This window comes from Phaseolus vulgaris, chromosome 8, assembly GCF_051622355.1.
Source record: "Phaseolus vulgaris cultivar YP4 chromosome 8, ASM5162235v1, whole genome shotgun sequence".
NCBI lineage: Eukaryota > Viridiplantae > Streptophyta > Magnoliopsida > Fabales > Fabaceae > Phaseolus > Phaseolus vulgaris.
Window position 1 is genome coordinate 61,950,879 of NC_143505.1, and position 19,060 is coordinate 61,969,938.

Below are 19,060 nucleotides of genomic sequence, written 5' to 3' on the forward strand. Positions count from 1 at the left end.
TATAATTTTAAAATAAAGTAAAAATATGAATGGTTAGCGTGTGGAAAATTAGAGTGTTAAATTATCATTGTCTTTTATTATATCTATATATTATCATTGTGTTTTAATATATCTATATATCATCATTGTGTTTTATTATATCTATATATGTCCCAGTCACCAACATCACTTTCGAAGAACAATGAATGTGAAAAGAGGTTATTTTTAGAAAAAATAAAAAATAAAAAACAAAAAACAAAAGCAGAATACATTGAAAAAGTTAAAGGAATGGCCCATCACACCTTCCATCATCTTTCTTTATTCACTCCTAATGGAAGATTTTTTAACTATTCAAAATTTTTAAATAAATATCATTAATAAATACCTTCAAAATATTAACTGAATATATCTATCAAATTAACTTAAAGCATTAATAATTATATTTAATTATTTTCTTAATATTATTTCTAAAGAAACTTCTAATATTTTAGAGTCATGAACCGATTCAGAAAAATTAGTGTAAAATCATATACATCACTTTCATCATTATTTCTCCATCACACACTTCGGTGATTCGCATTCACATTCAAACCAATACATCTGCACAAACATGTTGATTGATTCGGCAGTGATGAATTTTTCTCTACTCTTTCAATTATTCTGGTTTTATATAAGTTTAAACACCAAACGATGCATACACAAATACACCTCTTTTAATATATCGGTTACTTATGTTACATATGAATGTAATATGTTTAAAATTTATGTTTAGAATTTAGGATTTACAATTTAATACATTCCTTTTTAAAGTATTTTGAATTATTTTATTCAATATATGTAATATATAGTACATATTTTACATGCTGAACTCTAATTTTAAAACATCAAAATTTTCGGAGATCCCACATATTGTCTATAATGTTTATAAGTGAGTACAAACTTTAATCTTGTGAGTCAGTTTTATGGGATTGAGTTAGGTTTAAAGTTCACTTTGTAATATGGTATCAGAGTCATTTCGAGTCTATTATAGCGAGTGTTTGTTGGGCTTATCAGACCACCCCTATCGGACCGTTATCGGACCATCCATAATATATAGTCATACGCACGAGTTGACAGTCTCAACACGAGGATGTGTTGGAGATTCTCATTATATATAAGTGGATACAAACTTTAACCTTATAAGCCGATTTTATGGAATTGAGTTAAACTTAAACTTCACTGTAATAAAAATTATTTGAAACACTCAAAACATAACAAAGGAAACCTCATAGCTAATATCTCACAAAAGAATTTAGTCAAGGAAAATGATGATAGTAGCTCCACTAAGTTTTTATGTGCCTACTTCAAAGCATTAATTTGTGTTTGGCTCATCCCTCAAAGTATGAATGTGGCACTACTCAATTTCAACACTTGTTTACTTTAAGGATAGCTGCACACATGTCATCCACTTAAATCTAGTTGTGTTCACACACTCTGTCAAATTTATTAATATACATTTTATAAAAAATACATATATGTTTATAATATTTATTATATCTGACTACTAAATGCTTATTTGAGCATTATAAAATTTGTTGATAATAATAATATGTACACATTATCTCAAATAATAATAACAATATTAAATTACAAGATGGTAGTAGTTAGCTTCTATTCTTTTTCTTAAAAAACATTTCCATAATTTAAATTTAACGAGTTAATTTGTAAAATTTGTTTTCTAAACTATAATTTTAAGCTGATACATATTCATGTAAAGAAATTACTTTTTTTTTCTAGAAAAGTAATGATGATTCTTCCAAGTATTCTCCAAACATGAATGTATAATAGTTACACTTTTGGTTATAAAGTTTTTACAAAGATAATTAAAATTAACATATATGATTAAATAACAGTTTAATGTCTGTATAAACTTACCATCATAACACATGGAAATGAGTACTTTCACGTGGAAATCAACTGAAGTGAATCTATGCTAAATTTTTCATACTTTACTTTACTTAAATTTTACATTTATTGTACAAATACATTAGAGTAAGTTACACTCATCATTCTTATTTATTTTCCAATTTCCTCATATAATATTATTCTTTTTAAATAAATACCCATAAAAGATCTCTTAACTATTTCAACATTTATATTAACAATCCTTATATACCCAAATTATTTTTCATAAATATGAAAAATAGAGATATTATATTACGTGTAATTTTTTTATTTATGAAATACTATCTTAATTTGCTGACTATATTATAATAATTGTTAATGTATATTTTTTCACATATAATAAGGAAAAGTGAAAAAAAAAGGTAATAATGTTTTGAATGGGTTGATCCATGCAATGGTGAAGGTGAAGTGAAATTCACCTTAAATAGGAGGTAGATAGAGAGGAACCTTCACTTCAAAACCGTGCCAGTTTCCACAGACTCAACCAACCATTCTTATTTCACTTCCTTTTCCTTCATTGGACTCTCTCCCTCTTCTCTCTTTCTCTCTCAATTTTGCTTTTCCCTATTCATTTTCTGGGGCTGTCGTTCTGCAATTCACTGACACCTTAAATTACTTCACCATGGTCTCGTGATCGCGCTTTGCATTTGGGTGGTGAGAAGCTGAATTACCCTTTATTGCTTCCTGCGATTCTGTGATTTTGTCATGTTTATACGTTGAAGCAGAGTTGTTTTATATTCTGGATTTGCGAGATTGGAGTCGCTTGTTTTGGAAGTTTTTAAATATCCATCTGTGTTTTTTTTTTTTTTTTTCAATAACTGGAAGTCTTTTGGGTGTGATTTTTGAAGGAAAAGAAGAACTGGGGGAGCTTCAAAAACCGGTCTTGTTTTTGCCTTGCATTTGGGTGTGATTTTTGAAGGGAAAAGAAGAACTGGGGGAGCTTCAAAAACCGGTCTTGTTTTTGCTTTGCATTTGGGTGTGATTTTGGAAGGGAAAAGAAGAACTGGGGGTGCCTGAAAAACCGGTCTTGTTTATGCTTTGCATTTGGGTGTGATATAGTTCCCTTTTCCGTCTCCTTTGAAAGGCATCTGCAACCATGCGAGTGTGGACCCTTTTACTGCTGCTTCTGGTGCTACTACTCAGGAGTGATGCCGTGCATTCCTTTTCTGAGTACTTGATTGGTGTTGGAAGCCATGACATTACCGGTCCTGCAGCTGATGTCAATATGATGGGTTATGCTAATACGGAGCAAATTGCATCTGGGGTTCACTTCAGGCTTCGGGCTAGAGCTTTTATTGTTGCTCAGCCTGAGGGTAACCGGGTGGTGTTTGTGAACCTCGACGCTTGCATGGCTTCTCAGCTTGTAGTCATCAAAGTGATTGAGAGGCTGAAAGCAAGGTATCAATAATGGCTTCTTTACTATCAATAAATTACTGCGATAATAACTTGTAGAAATTATGGAAGATTGATTTTAGGACAGATTCATGGCTTGACAAATAAAGCATGCTTGTTTGAATCTCACCTGGGTTTCTTGAGTTCACATTGAGCTTGAGGATTCTCCAGGGAGTGTGTTCTCTGGCAGGAATAACAGCTGATGTTTCCATTTGGTTTTGTTTGATCCCTATCTTATTGCCTGATCTTGTTCTTTATTTTGTTTGACAGATATGGTGATCTTTATACTGAAAAGAATGTGGCTATTAGTGGAATTCACACTCATGCTGGTCCTGGGGGTTATCTTCAATATGTTGTGTACATTGTGACATCTCTTGGATTTGTTCGGCAGTCATTTGATGTCCTTGTCGATGGCATTGAGAAATGTGTTGTGGAAGCCCATGAAAATCTCCGGCCAGGATCAATATTTGTCAATAAGGGTAAGGAAAAGAGTCGTCATTCCTTCTCAGTCCTTTATCCCTTTTTCTGCATATAGAAAATGCAATCACATGTGGATAATTGAAGTGTTATTTATAATCATGGTAGCTTTGCATCCTGTTAAAGCATGTCAGAAAAAAAAGATGAAAAAATGGAGAAAGCAAGTTGATTAGTTTTAGTTTTACATCTAGGGTTCAATTTTCTTTGTCATCAACATCAATTTCTTTAAATTTTGTGTTCAAATTATTTCTTTAGAGATGAAAAGATCAGGGGATTACAATAGGAAGTGGATCTTCAAATATTGACCATCAAAGTAGGTAATTAAAATAAATGTTGCAAGGATCTTGCATTGATAATACCTATATTAATAAGTTCATTCCAAGAAATTTACAGGAATCATGAATGAGATTGGCTAATTTGGCTTTACCTTTTTCTTCTAGGCTGCTCTGTTTTACTGACATTTTTATCTGTGTTATGAATTTGTTTATTGTTATTTTGAAGCTATCAATGTATATTCTAGCAAGTGCACTTGTTGTTGGTAGCCAACTGTTTAGCCTATTGTGTCATTTCTCCCCTCTCTTTGGTGATCTCACATGGTTAGAGATAAATTATCTCCAATTTGCAGGAGAGCTCTTAGATGCTGGTGTAAATCGCAGTCCCAGTGCTTATCTCAACAACCCTGAGGCAGAGAGAAGCAAATACAAGTATAATGTTGATAAAGAAATGACTCTGTTGAAGTTTGTTGATGATGAATGGGGTCCTTTGGGAAGTTTCAATTGGTTTGCTACTCATGGTACTTCAATGAGCCGAACAAACTCATTAATTAGCGGGGATAACAAGGGTGCAGCTGCACGATTTATGGAAGACTGGTTTGAGCGAAAAGGGTCTGTAAGAATGGATTCTGTTGGATTTGAAAATGATGGAATCCCTCGAAGAATTTCAAACATAATTCCAAACGTTCATGACAAATGTAAGTTTTTTGCTTTTAGCTACAATGGATGAGCTAAGAACTTCTCTTCCATTTAGTACATGTGTTAAATAACTTCGAAATTTACAAGTGTATGCCATTGGAATTGATAGGCCAGTACAAGGCACTAAGCCTGGGAAAGTTTAAGTACTTTTACAAGATTAAAATATCCTAGAATATTACAGATTGGGCAAACTTGTGGATGAACTATTGATTCTAAGCCATCTCTGGCAATGAATCAACAATTCAAAATGCTTTTCTTGCGTATTCTTGATAAACCAGTGTTTATATATAGATGTAGGAAGATCTGTTTGGGGAGTAAGAAGTTCCCTTGACACATACATGTGATGATACCTTGCTTTATTATGCATGTGCTATAAATAGGTCATAAAAAGGTGGATATCTGATAATAATAATAATAATTAATAACTGAAAATGTTTCTAATCTCACTTAAAATATATTGGTGCAGACCATAAATTACTGGAGCTTGCAGCCTCATTCCAATCTCCTCCTGGTAAACCTGCAACCAAAGTTTCAAGTGTAGCTCGACGTGTGAGAGGTGCTGTCCTTAGGGAGGTTGGCAAGCCTACATTTGTATCTGCATTTTGTCAATCAAACTGTGGAGATGTTAGTCCAAATGTGCTTGGAGCTTTTTGTATAGACACTGAACTACCTTGTGACTTCAATCATAGTACATGTGGAGGAAAGAATGAATTGTGCTATGGCCGAGGACCCGGGTAATTTTTTATTGGATGCTCAATGCTTCTTTATTTCTTACAAATTCTTATGCCATTACGATTTTTGATAAAGTGCCCCCTATAAACTGATCTGGCAGTTATCCAGATGAATTTGAAAGTACACGTATTATCGGAGAGAGACAGTTTAGAAAAGCAGTGGAGCTATTCAATGGAGCATCTGAACAGATTAAAGGGAAGGTTGATTTTCGACATGCTTTCATAGATTTCTCCCAGGTTGCGGTAAATCTTCCTAATGTAAGCACTTCTAAGGTTGTAAAAACATGCCCTGCTGCAATGGGATTTGCATTTGCTGCCGGAACAACAGATGGACCTGGAGCTTTCGACTTTAAGCAAGGTGACGATCAGGTAACCTTCGGTAAGACCTTAGCTGAAGCGTTATCCTAGCTTGTATTCTTAAATAATCTTAGAAGTCTGCATATTTTTTTAATTGTATGTCAGGGAAATCCATTCTGGAAGCTGGTCCGCAACGTACTTAAAACGCCAGGCAAGGAGCAAATAGATTGTCATCAGCCAAAGCCCATTTTGCTTGATACTGGTGAAATGAAGCTACCATATGATTGGGCTGTAAGTTACTCATTTACACTGAATAACGTGTGTTCTAATCTCCTAGCTCAGTTCAATTATGTTCTGTGTTATCTGATTTATAAAATGATGGAGGATTGATGGGAATTGAGACTGTTTCAGCAGCAGATTATTTACTTTCCTCAGAGATTTGTATAACTTTTCCTGGCATGTCCACTTTAATTTCTTTACTAAATTCAAATAATCTGAATGGAAACTGATTTTATAGTATCACTCTTGCATCTTGAAGTCTTGTTTTTTCTTCAGATAGAAGTCCTATTATGCATTCTCTCTAGTTATTATGCCAAATGTTTTTCCAAATCTTGGATTTGTTTTAACTTTCTTTGATGATGGAAGTTTCATTTTTCTCTTCTCCCATTTTCTGCCGCACAGATATACTTCCTTTTTTTCAGCCCCAAATATTTCTTTCTCACATCACAAGGCACTTTTACTCATGTGAACCTTATCTCATGTTCATTTGCAGCCTTCAATACTTCCAATCCAGATCCTCCGAGTTGGGCAGTTAGTTATTCTTAGTGTACCTGGAGGTATGAGCTCTTAGTCATAATTTCTTGTAATGTTATTGTTTGAATTTCTATCCTTTGAATTTTGAAACATTCAAGTTTCAACTAGCCACAACCTTGGTCGTATGAGAATATATTAATCCGCTTAATGAAAATCAAACACAAGTTGTTGAACATCTTTGAGCTGAAAAGAGAGAAATTACACACACATGCACACATACACTCATTGAACTGTTATTGGCAGCAGCATGCTATTCAAAGGATGGCTGCATCTTAGTTATTAATGTCTTTCACTTTTTATGTGTCTAAATGTTTTAAGATCTGATAAAGTGAAAAAAACCAATGCCTTGCTTAATATGTTGTGCTATAATATTATACATATATTCTATTTTTTTTTTCTTTTCCCTTGCAGATTGATATTTGTATTTGTATAGTGTTTGTGAATGGTGAGCCTATGAATTTCTTTGGATTCTCATGCTTTCAGTGATTGTTTTAATTCTGACAGAATTCACCACAATGGCTGGGAGGCGACTTCGTGATGCAGTCAAAACAGTGCTAAGTGGCAACAAAGGCTACGGTAGCAACATTCATGTTGTTATAGCGGGGTTGACCAATTCTTATTCGCAGTATGTGACTACTTACGAAGAGTACGAGATGCAGAGATATGAGGTCAGTTAAACTACACTTGTGAAAAGGGATATAAACATAAAGCATGGAACAAACATTTTTAGATTGCTGTAGCATTAGTAAATCCAACATCAGTGTAAGTTTACGCTTTTAGCTATGCAACTCATTATCAAATAGCATAACTTAATATCAGCAAGACATGTAACCTATGTAGCACATACACTAATGCAGACACTTATATGACACGGACACGAACACGAGATACGTACAATCTCTAAAATGTAGGACACGAGTACACAGATCTATATATTATATAATTATGAATTGTATAAATTAACAATAAAGATTTGTGTGCACAAGTATGTTTCAGTTTTTTTAGCAGAAAGATATTTTTTATGGCTGATTCAAAAAGATTTGTTTCTTATTTTTACAATCATATTAGAAATCAAACAGATATATTTTGAATTGGAGATTTCACCGATACGTGTCATATAATTGTTTGTGTTCGACATCGACACACTGTTTAAGAGGCGTGTCCGAGCCTCATAGGATGTAACCATCATGTTCATCTTCATAACTTAAATTTTCATGTTAACAGGGTGCTTCCACGCTGTACGGTCCACACACACTGAGTGCTTACATTCAGGAGTTTACAAAGCTTGCACGTGCTCTCATCAGTGGTCAGCCTGTAGAACCAGGCCCTCAGCCCCCTGATCTCCTAGACAAGCAAATAAGCCTCTTAGCTCCAGTTGTGATGGATGCAACCCCCATTGGTGTGAAGTTCGGGGATTGTAGTTCTGATGTTCCCAAGAACTCCACCTTCAAGCGAGGTGCCATGGTGTCTGTTACTTTCTGGTCTGCATGCCCTCGTAATGACCTTATGACAGAAGGTACATTTTCCCTGGTGGAGTTTCTCCAAGGAAAGAACACTTGGGTTTCTGCTTATGATGATGATGATTTTTGCTTGCGCTTCAAATGGTCGAGACCTTTTAAATTCAGTTCTCACAGCAAAGCCACCATAGAATGGAGAATCCCTCAGGATGTAACTCCTGGTATATACAGAATTAAACATTTTGGTGCTGCAAAAGGTTTATTCGGGTCAATTCGTCACTTCACAGGTTCATCTAGTGCATTTGTAGTTGAATAGCAAAGGGAGGGATACCACTTGATCATACATACATGATACATCTTTAATTGTCTGTATTCTATTAGAGAACTGAATTGTAGCAGACTATATTAAATCAAGGATGATACCAACTATTCTCTATCTCCTTTCCTACAAATTCTCTGCAACTAACCAATTTCTTTATATTTTTTTGTTTGGAGGGAACATAACTATTCATCATTGTAGTTAATCAAGTCATTTGTGGCTTAAAATTGCTCTTGAAACACTGCTAATCATTCATATTTAATTGTTACATAAAAGTTATTCTTAAACTTCAATTATTTTTACTAATGATTTTTGATTGGCTGGTATTGGTAAGCGAGTCTCTCTTTCAAGAGGCAATTATTTCCTGACTATGTAGCACAGACACTGATACTATATGGACACGGAGATATGTAAAATCTCTAAAATGTAAGACACATAACACAAATTTATATATTATATAATTATGAACTATATAAATTGACAATAAAGATTTATGTGCACAAGTATGTTCCAAATTATATTTTGAAACAGAAAGATGTTTTTTATAACTAGTTCACAAGGATTTGTTTTTTATTTTTATAATCATAATAACAATTTATACAATAAAGTTTAATTTTTTAGAAAATTAATCTATTTTTTCTCTTTAAAATTGTGTTAAAACCGTACTATACTTGTCATAAATCTATCAAATACTTTTTGAATTGGACACTTTACAGATACGTGTTCTACAGATGTTATACGAGTGTCGGTGTCCGATATGAGAATCAGACACCGACACGCTATTTAAGAGGAGTGTCCGAGCTTCATAGCTTCCTGCGCATCCTATTCCATGTGTATATTTTTATATGAAATAACAAAAGTATCCATAAATAAAGAGGGGTGTCGATAAAACTACATTCCAAACTTCCATTATCATTTTCCTCTTTCAGCTTAATTTTTAACATATAGTCAACATAAAAGATGTGGGTATTTCTTCTAGCATCCCTATATTCTTTGCAATATCAGAATTATTCTTGATAATTTTTTTATGATTCCGGAATAAGAGTTCCTTAAACAAAAGATGTTTCAAGAATAAGAAATTCGTGTGTTTTCATAATAGAAAATTTGAACGACAAAAAATCATTATAGAATGTCCTTTTTGAATGTATTTTTTTTTAATTTCCATAAAGATAAATTTAGAATTCATAAAATATATTCTTGGTATTCTGAAAATACTTTGAAAAGAATAATCTATTTTGAAAGAGGTCAAATAGTTTTTTCCAAGAATGATGGGGTGGAGGAAGTCATTTGTTGGGGGTGGAGGGAGAAACACCCAAAAGATCTTGCACATCTAAGAGATCATATACCTTTTTTTTCTGCAAAGATATAATTTTTTAAATGATTAATGCTAAACTTAATAATCTTATCATATATAGTAAATCAAATGATAAAGTTATGATGGGTAAAATCGCATCTGCAGTTCAATTTTATGCGTGGTGCCTCATTTCTAAATATTTGCATCATAAGTCTATACTCAAGGATTATGAAGATTAATTATTATTAAGAAAAAAAAAGGTTATCATTATCACCACAATCTTAGTCAAATTTTACGACATTTAAATTGTGATATTTTTTTTTATCATAAATGAAAAAAATTCAGTTCCTAACTAATATCTTTCATATTATACATAAGTTATTTTATGAAAGTTGATGCTTCTTTATTGTGTTTTTAAAGACTTTTGGCATCCATTTTAACATCATAATAGTGCTACCTCTACTAGAATTATTCTTTGGTTTCTAAATTTAGTGAGTTAAATTATTTTATCCTGTTAAAAAAAATAAAATATAGGTAAATATAACTTACCAAGTATGTGCCAAAAAATATATCTTAAAGTTATTATTGTAAAATGAACTAACTAATAATATATATATATATATATATATATATATATTACAATCTGCTCTGTAAATTATTTGAATTGTATTTTTAGTGGAATAATTTAAAGGAAATGAAGAATTTGCAAGAAAAAGGAAATGAAATGTAAAGTAATTTATTTATTTAGTAGTACGACGACGTTTTAGTGGAATAATTTAAAGGAAATGAAGAATTTGTAAGAAAAAGGAAATGAAATATAAAATAATTTATTTATTTAATAGTACGACGACGTTTTAGTGGAATAATTTAAAGGGAATGAAGAATTTGTAAGAAAAAGGAAATGAAATATAACGTAATTTATTTATTCAATAGTACGACGACGTTTTAGTGGAATAATTTAAAGGAAATGAAGAATTTGTAAGAAAAGGAAATGAAATATAAAGTAATTTATTTATTTAACAGTACGACGACGTTTCGCCTACACCGGGAAGAAGCAGCAGCAGCAGGGTCGAATCGCGTTTCGCCAGCGGAAGAAGAGAGAAAGGGCGCGGGCACACACACACTCACACTCACCCTCACACACCTTCTGAGCTGTGAGTAAGATTTTGAACAGCAGAAGAAGAAGCAGGTGATTGCGGAAATGTCAGTGCAAGAGTACCTCGATAAACACTTGCTTTCCCGAAAACTCGAAGATGCCGTCAATGCCGCCGTTAGGGCCAAGACCTCCGATCCCGTTCTCTTCATCGTATCTCTCTGCCTCTCCTCATTTTTCACGTTTTCTCTTTCTCTCACTTCTCATCATCGGAATTTCTCAGCGTGCTTTTTTGCGGTGACCGCAGTCGAATCACATGAGAAAAGCAGTGCAATCGGTGATTACGAAAATCAAGGCAAGGCAGATCCTCGATAGCCGAGGGATTCCAACCGTCGAAGTCGACTTGCATACTAACAAAGGAGTGTTTCGCGCTTCGGTTCCCAGCGGCAACTCCACCGGCATGTAAACCCTCTCACTCTTCCTCTTAGCTGCAATTCCTCTCACCGGTTTATTCAATTCGTTCTCGAATTTGTTCGTTGATAATTCCTTTCAGGTACGAGGCTGTTGAGCTGCGGGATGGAGACAAAGGAGTGTATCTCGGAAATGGCGTGGCCAAAGCTGTTAAGAATATCAATGACAAAATATCTGAGGCGTTGATCGGTATGGATCCCACGCTTCAGTCGCAGATTGATCAGGCTATGATAGACCTTGACAAAACTGAGAAGAAGGTGATTTAACAGTTGTGAAGTCATTCGATTGGTTGTTAATATGCCGTATTACATTTTTGTTTCGTTCAATGCTTCTTCGATTGTTTTGCATTTCAAAATGAATTTAGCTACTACTTAGGTAAAATGCTATGAAAAGGTTGAATTATATTATCCCATGGTTTTCCTGTCTTTCTCTAGTCAAGGATATAAGACTTTTAGCTTTTCTTAGCTACGTTGATGGACGCAACTCAGATCAGCAAACTGAAGAGTTTCTGATTCTGTTTCACCAAAAGGAATGGAAGTCTCTTTCAGATTATTTATTTCTGAAATGCTGTAAAATAGATGCTTTTGTGTCAATTAGTCAGCTACAATTATAAAACTTCGGCTGTTCGAAATATGATAAATTCATACAGGATGTTATAGAAGCATTATTTACATTTCTCTTGGCCTTTGCTTACTCAGTTTCCTTTTGAGTTTCAAATAGTTCAAATCCAAGATATAATTTTCTTATGATAATTTCTAGTAATATCTTTCTTGTATATTCTTCTGGAGATCTTGTTGAAGGCAGTTCGTGTGACTGACTCTTATATCATGCATTTGTTGTGAACAGGACTTATACATGCATGTTTGAATAATTTATCTTAACGAGATAGGTTTCCCTATATTATATTTTATCTTTTGTGTTTCTAATGTTCTTTGCAGGGGGAACTTGGAGCCAATGCTATATTAGCTGTGTCCATTGCTGCTTGTAAAGCTGGTGCTGCTGAAAAGGAGGTATGACTGTCAATTAATATTTCTGTTAAGTTCATTTAACTTTTAATCTGGAAATACGTATATATGTTAAGTCACGATATCATGAAAATAAAGACAAGAACATACCAGGTACCACTTTACAAGCACATTGCTGACCTGTCTGGGAAAACTAATCCAACACTTCCTGTTCCCGCCTTCACTGTAATAAGTGGTGGAAAACATGCTGGGAGTAATCTGGCCATTCAGGTATAGTTTCTTTTGCAGTTTAACTTCTTACACATTCTCATTAGTGTTCTACCAATCTTACCTTTATTATGCTTGTGTTCCTTTTATCTAATAAACTAATGAATAGTGAAATTAACTGACAAATAAATGTGGAAATATGTCAAATCAATCATAAAATATCCTGGGGATCTTACATTTTCATCGTAACCAGCTTATAATTTTTCCTTGTAACTATCACCGATTGAATTATTTAGGGCATCACTTTGGCGATTTGTTGTTGTGTTTGATTTTGTTTTTTATTTTCAGACCTTCTAACATTAACAGATATAGTTTCCTATGTGATTTGGGCCCTTTTTAGATATGAAATATTTCTTATATAATTCCTATTAGGAAATCATGGTTCTCCCAATTGGAGCAAGCAAATTTGAGGAAGCACTGAGAATGGGTACTGAGACCTATCATCACTTAAAGGTGGTTTTGCTTGATTTCTTCTTTTATTTTTAACCAATCCTATTGGTTTTACTTTCTGTCTTTAGGGATATTTTTCTTTTAATTTCACTCATTAGAATGTTCCTAGAAACATAAACATATCATTTCCCATCCCATATACATGTTTTTCCATCAATAATGCATTAAAGAATATCAATAGTCAGTTGCAGATGTCATGTTTAGGCTGATATATTTATTTATTGTTGATGACAAAAGGGCAGGCTGTCATTACAGAAAAATCTGGTGCACATAACTGTAATGTTGGTGAAGATGGTGGCTATGCTCCTAATATCACCAGGCAAGTTTTTTATTTTATTGAATTATTTGGCATCTACAGCTTTTGGAAATTCTTTAGGTTAACTACAACAAATCCTTTTTCCACTTTGTGGGGTCACTTATGTGGATCACATGGCACCATATATTTCTATGAAGTTCTTAACTGTTAAATGAATAGCATAAAATAGGGGAAAAGTCTCCATTTTAGAGCAAAAGAAAGTAAACAAAAATTATCTCCAAAAACTGCGGTATATAGTATTTTGTATAATATAATCACAGTTGCATGCATCTGGTTGGTAATTTGACTTCTGGTTCTTCTGCTGTAGTTTTATTTTCTCTAAGTGTACATTGTTATTTTTTGGATACATTGATGTGAAATCTCTATTCCTTAGAAATCTCTAAGTGTAGGTCTTTTTATTTTATTTCTAGTTTTTATCTGACTGTATTTAAGTATCATCAGCTTTAGAGAAGCCCTGGATCTTGTCAAGGAGGCCATTAGCAGAACTGGTTATAATGATAAAATAAAGATAGCTCTTGATGTTTCTGCTACAAATTTTTGCATTGGTAAGTATAAGTTTCTATCCTTTTTTACTTTTAGATTCTCGAGAAGATAGAATTTGGTGATACTTGCTTACTTTAATATTGCTTATTGCTATTATAATTTGACTGTTGCAGCAGTGCCATGCTAACTATTTTACTGCATCGTTTACTTTCTAAGAGATGTAAAAATAACAATCTTATCTGTTAATAATACTTCAATAATGGCTATAAGTACCAAAGAACATCAGGCATCAGGTGTGGTAATATGTCATCTTTATTTAAATTCCAGTTGTGCCATTTTCAACTTGGTTTCTGAATCTTGTTGTACAAGTATTATATGATGGTATGTGATTAATGTTATTTATTTGGAGAGGAGGGGGGCGTTACAGGGTAATCACTTTTAATTTATTTTTGAGTTTACATACTTTAAAAGTTTAGAGAGATAAATAAGGGTTTGGAAGGGTAAGAGATAAACAGACTTTAAAAGTGCTATAGGATGACCATGGGCGATTGTTATGAATTTTAATCTCAAGAGCCTGTTATTGTTTTTTTGTCATGCTTGATCATTTTAATGTTTTATTGTTAACTAGTATTTTAACCTGTTCAATGCATGGGATGAATGATTATTTTATACAACTAAATTTATAATAAATAAATATATTTCATAAAAGTTATATTATAGTAATTAAATTTCATAACAAATATATACTTTTAAACATAAAAAATATATCTTAGATTTTTTTTATAAACAATCTATATTGTGATACTGGGTTGTTTTAACTATTGATAATTTATTTTTAAAAACATTGAAATTTAATTTAGAAATAAAGTTGAAAAATATAAATACCGTTAAAAAATATCCTTATTCATAACTATTCTATTTTATATATAGAGAGGATATTAATACTATGGTTGATAGTTAATTTATAAGCAAAGCTACTGCAAAATGTTACAATATTTCACTATGTTAATTTAATACTAACACCTTTCTGTCATGCAACCTTCCTCACCTCATGGTGTTAGGCTCCTTTTGCCTTTTGAATAAATTTGACCAGGTTATGCTGTTATTTATATATGATTTTTCCCTGATATAGGTAAAAGATATGATCTAGATTTTCAATCTCCTCAAAAATCTGGACAGAATTTTAAGTCAGCAGAGGATATGATAGAGTTGTACAAGGAACTATGCTCGGGTACACCATTTTATCTTAAAATTTGACTAACGGGAATGTTATAATTTATTCAGCACAGGGCTTTGTGTTTATTTTGGATTTTTCTTTTTGAATTTGTAGAATACCCTATTGTGTCAATAGAAGATCCATTTGACAAGGAAGATTGGGAACATATCAAGTATATCTCAAGTCTTGGAATTTGTCAGGTATTTTTTTTAAAATTTTAATCAATTAATATTTTGTTTGAGTTAATGTCAATTCAATCTCTGTACTAGTTAATCTGTGCAGCAAAGATTGTGCTGTGCAGTAAGCTTTACCATTTTCGAGTTTGCATAATGTTTTAAATGATAACAGTGTACATATTTAATAAAAAATAAGAACAAATTGATTGTTAGTGTATAAATGCCATATTGACTCGTTAGCAGGCTATGTGGGCAAGGGAGGAATAAACATTTCTTATAAAATTGTTGTCTTTTTCCTCCATATCGGGATTGAGCATTAGATAGGTTAATTGCATATTGCGACTGAGATGTTTATTTTACATAAATTGGCTTCTGATGGAACTTCTGTTTATATAGTTTTTTCTTTATTTGAATGGTTCTGCAGATAGTTGGGGATGATCTCTTGATGTCAAATGCAAAACGCATTGAGAAAGCAATAGCTGAGTCTGCTTGTAATGCCCTTCTACTGAAGGTAAATTTTGTGACTTCAATAACTTTGAAGTATTTTGTTTTGCCTAATGAAAAAATTAATCTTATATATATATTTATTGTTTTGTTTTAAAATATTAAATACTAAACTCTGTTGTTTATGGAATGGAAGCAATCCTGTTTCAGAATTAAGTTGGGGTGTTGAATATCCACAAATATTGGAAAAAGTTGCTTTTCAAGAAAATACAAGATCATAAATTGCAAAGCTAGGTTATGTAAAAAGAAGAGAAATTGAAACACAACATGCCTGTTATTTTGAGTTGCCTGAGATGTGGAACTTATCTAGGGAGAATAAACTCCGGGAATATAGAGAACCCAATGGACAGGGGAATTAAAAGTTTGGAATAGTTCCCAGTGTTTCAAGGAACAGAAATCAAGAGATTGTGACAGAGATAAAATATTTTGGTGGTGATCTGTCTCTTCCAAAAGGCCACAACACATAAGCATGAGATAGATACAAAACGAGGCAGAAAAAGAAAAAGCTGTAACCAACTTCTCCAGTACCCTATTTTAGTGATTGTGCATTGCCACATCAGCAAACCACAGTAAAAGGAAATAAACCCAAATTAAAGAGGTAACCTATAAAACAGAATGAAATAAAAAAAAAATAACGTGCAAGCTACAGCATTTATAGGTGATCCCATGTAAATTCTGTAAGAATAACCTCCGTGCATCTTTGTTCTCAAGCTGAGAAGTTGAGAACTTCTTGAGAAAATCATAGTGAAACCCTCAGGTGGCATGCTCTGGAGGTAAATTCTTCCATTCGATGAAAACCCTAGTAGTAAAACGCATCCCCTCTTTACCATTTTCTTGTACAAAATTGCCTCAGGCTCCCCTATTGAAAACTATTTATGAATTGGGTGGCAAAGGGTGGGTAGTAGCAGAACTGGGATCCTTGCAAAGCTTCAGCTGTGTAAAAGAGCATTCCACCTCTTCAATACTAAGCTGACTCCTTGTTGCAGCTGCCGTCGTAGCCCAGCACCTAAAATCTGATACCGACTGAGATGGAACTTATCCAGGGTGAATACAGAACCCAATGGACAGGGGAACTAAAAGTTTGGAATAATTCCAAGTGTTCAAGGATAAGCATAATAGGAATTGAGAGATCGTGATGGAGATAAAATATTTTGGTGGTAATCTGTCCCTTCCAAAACGCCACCAACACATATAAGCAGTGGACAGTTACAGAACGCACACAGGTAGAAAAAGAAAAAGCTGTAACCAACTTCTCCACTACCCTATTTTAGTGATTGTGCATCACCACATCAGCAAATCACAATAAAAGGAAATAAACCCCAACAAAAGAGTTAACCTATAAAGCTAGAAATAAAATAACGTGCAAGCTACAGAATTTGTAACTGACACCATATAAAGGCTGGAACATTGTCCGTGTACTTTTCTATAAATCATTTGGTAGAGTATATTAATTTTCCTCTGCAGTTTTCCTTCTATTTTCTTGAAGAAAATAAATATTGAAATGTCACTGTTGCAACCTAGGTCAACCAAGTTGGAACTGTTACAGAGGTCATTGAAGTGGTGAGGCTGGCAAAGGAAGCACATTGGGGAGTGGTAACATCTCATAGATGTGGCGAAACCATAGACTCTTTCATTGCTGATTTATCTGTTGGCCTTGCTTCTGGTGTGATTAAATCAGGAGCTCCTTGTAGAGGAGAGCGGCTAGAAAAGTACAACCAGGTCTCTTTCTGATTCTTATGCTGATGGTTTTACTGCATTATTGTCATGCTCCCAGATATTTATCTACTAATTACATTCCGTCAACTCACCAGTTTATCGTAAGGTGCCTGTTTTCTTTGATAGGTGGTATATTTTCGATATCAATAGTGTAAAACTGGTTTTAAAACCTGTAATTTTGTTCATTGCTGGTTGTAAATATGCTAATTTGTTCTGTTTCTTTTCTTTTTTTTTTCAATAGCAGTAATACCTGTAAATATTATTCCTCGAGGCTCCTCACTTTATCCGTCTTGATGGCAAATTTTTTTGAATCCGTAGATGGTTCTTTATTCTTTATGATAAATTGCATGTTAAAAGTAATCTTATGCAGGCTTGCTTTGCCCCTTATAGACTTCTACGGATTCAACCAATGATATATTACTTTCTCCGTAAATATTTATTCAGCTGGAAGTTTTGGTACAACTTCACCTTGAAATCTTTCTGTGAACGCAATTTCTACACTTTTTTAAATAGTAAACAGCTTCTAGTTTATATTAAGATTTTAACTATAAGAAACACTAGGAGTACCTAAGGTCCTTTTGTTTTCGTTAGAATCATCATCTTTACCGTCCATCTTGATGTTTCTTGTTCCGCTCGTAACTAAAGAAGAATTTTCGGTCAGCATTTTTTTGAAAGGCATTCATCTTGATCTTTACAGTCCATCTTACGTCTACGGTAATGTTTAGTTTGTTTTCTTTAGGTTTCTCTTAAAAGGAAAAACTAGGTCATTACCAATATCACAGAATCTCTTAAAACTAGAAATAGCTTTTTTAATTGAACAAATGCACAAAATGTTTGAACTTGTATAAGCTTATTGAAGGTGCTTCAACTTATAAAAGCAGAAGCCAAGAAAAAAACTAGGTCAAACTTAATTTATTTCTGGCTCTCATGTAGAGATGAAGTTCATGTCTTGTAAGTATTGTCGTTTGTTCTGGTAAAGCGTAACAAAAAAAAACATAACATTTACCTTATTGAATCTTGATACAGTTACTTCGGATAGAGGAGGAGCTTGGAGATCATGCAGTTTATGCTGGTGAAGATTGGAGGCAATAAGAATTATCAATTTCTTCAGATTGATCTGAGATATGATTTTCTTCTTTTAAGTTTGATATGTGTGGTTGAAGTTCATCACTGTACCATATTCAACAACTGCTGACGTTCTATTGCCATAACTGCTTCTTCACCAGTTTGTCATTGGGCTTTTAGAGAATGTTTACTAGCATTAACAATGTGTACAAGATAGTGCGGCCTGTTTATTTGTCTATTTGTTATAGGGAGAGAAACTTAACACAAATCCAATGCTGAAGGTAAAATTGTTCTGGGCAACTGATATTGATAATAGTTTTCCAATTCTGCACATTGCTTATGTTCCATTCTCCATCTTTTACAGATCTGACCACTGATTGATATTTCAGTTATAAATTTACCTTTATTTATATTTTTCATTCTATACTTTCTTGTTCCGTTATAACTTATATATTGTTATCATAGTCGATATGGAGAACATATTTTGATTTTCTAGCAACATTTGTTCTCTTTTGGCATAACCTAGTGTAGAGGGCGGTTTGTTTATTAATACTGTGTTTTAACTCTGGCTAGCTAAGTGGAAAAGCACACTTATAAACCAAAGCGTAAGTGCTTTACATATACATTTTTATAGGACTCAGCAAATTGAACTTTTTTAAGAATA

At 33.2% G+C, this 19,060-nt stretch overlaps 2 protein-coding genes across 4 annotated transcripts; both read left to right on the forward strand.

Moving 5' to 3' along the window:
• The first annotated feature begins 2,316 nt into the window (after positions 1 to 2,316).
• On the forward strand, positions 2,317 to 8,497 carry LOC137826896 (neutral ceramidase 1). Of its 2 annotated transcripts, none has more exons than XM_068633053.1 (10): positions 2,317 to 2,577; positions 2,772 to 3,321; positions 3,586 to 3,794; positions 4,418 to 4,762; positions 5,230 to 5,497; positions 5,596 to 5,863; positions 5,957 to 6,082; positions 6,564 to 6,627; positions 7,109 to 7,272; positions 7,829 to 8,497. In XM_068633053.1, the coding sequence occupies exons 2-10, from the start codon at positions 3,020 to 3,022 to the stop codon at positions 8,375 to 8,377; spliced, it is 2,295 nt and encodes a 764-aa protein (XP_068489154.1). In that variant the 5' UTR covers positions 2,317 to 2,577; positions 2,772 to 3,019; the 3' UTR covers positions 8,378 to 8,497. The 2 variants fall into 2 exon arrangements, with proteins under 2 accessions (XP_068489154.1, XP_068489155.1); XM_068633054.1 differs by having other exon boundaries at positions 3,008 to 3,321.
• A 2,110-nt stretch (positions 8,498 to 10,607) lies between these two features.
• On the forward strand, positions 10,608 to 18,818 carry LOC137824171 (cytosolic enolase 3). Of its 2 annotated transcripts, none has more exons than XM_068629653.2 (13): positions 10,608 to 10,980; positions 11,075 to 11,229; positions 11,321 to 11,495; positions 12,177 to 12,248; positions 12,357 to 12,473; positions 12,843 to 12,923; positions 13,163 to 13,239; positions 13,678 to 13,781; positions 14,852 to 14,950; positions 15,050 to 15,135; positions 15,536 to 15,622; positions 17,137 to 17,334; positions 18,358 to 18,818. In XM_068629653.2, the coding sequence occupies exons 1-13, from the start codon at positions 10,876 to 10,878 to the stop codon at positions 18,421 to 18,423; spliced, it is 1,422 nt and encodes a 473-aa protein (XP_068485754.1). In that variant the 5' UTR covers positions 10,608 to 10,875; the 3' UTR covers positions 18,424 to 18,818. The 2 variants fall into 2 exon arrangements, 1 of the variants encoding a protein (XP_068485754.1); XR_016514669.1 differs by having other exon boundaries at positions 10,701 to 10,980; positions 13,158 to 13,239.
• Positions 18,819 to 19,060: the final 242 nt, after the last annotated feature.

Coding starts and splice junctions, on each gene's coding strand:
- LOC137826896 (XM_068633053.1), top strand. CDS start 3,020: ATGCGAGTGTGGACCCTTTTACTGCTGCTTCTGGTGCTACTACTCAGG. Junction 3,322..3,585: donor ATTGAGAGGCTGAAAGCAAG/GTATCAATAATG, acceptor TTTGTTTGACAG/ATATGGTGATCTTTATACTG. Junction 4,763..5,229: donor TCCAAACGTTCATGACAAAT/GTAAGTTTTTTG, acceptor ATATTGGTGCAG/ACCATAAATTACTGGAGCTT.
- LOC137824171 (XM_068629653.2), top strand. CDS start 10,876: ATGTCAGTGCAAGAGTACCTCGATAAACACTTGCTTTCCCGAAAACTC. Junction 12,474..12,842: donor GGAGTAATCTGGCCATTCAG/GTATAGTTTCTT, acceptor AATTCCTATTAG/GAAATCATGGTTCTCCCAAT. Junction 15,623..17,136: donor GTAATGCCCTTCTACTGAAG/GTAAATTTTGTG, acceptor GTTGCAACCTAG/GTCAACCAAGTTGGAACTGT.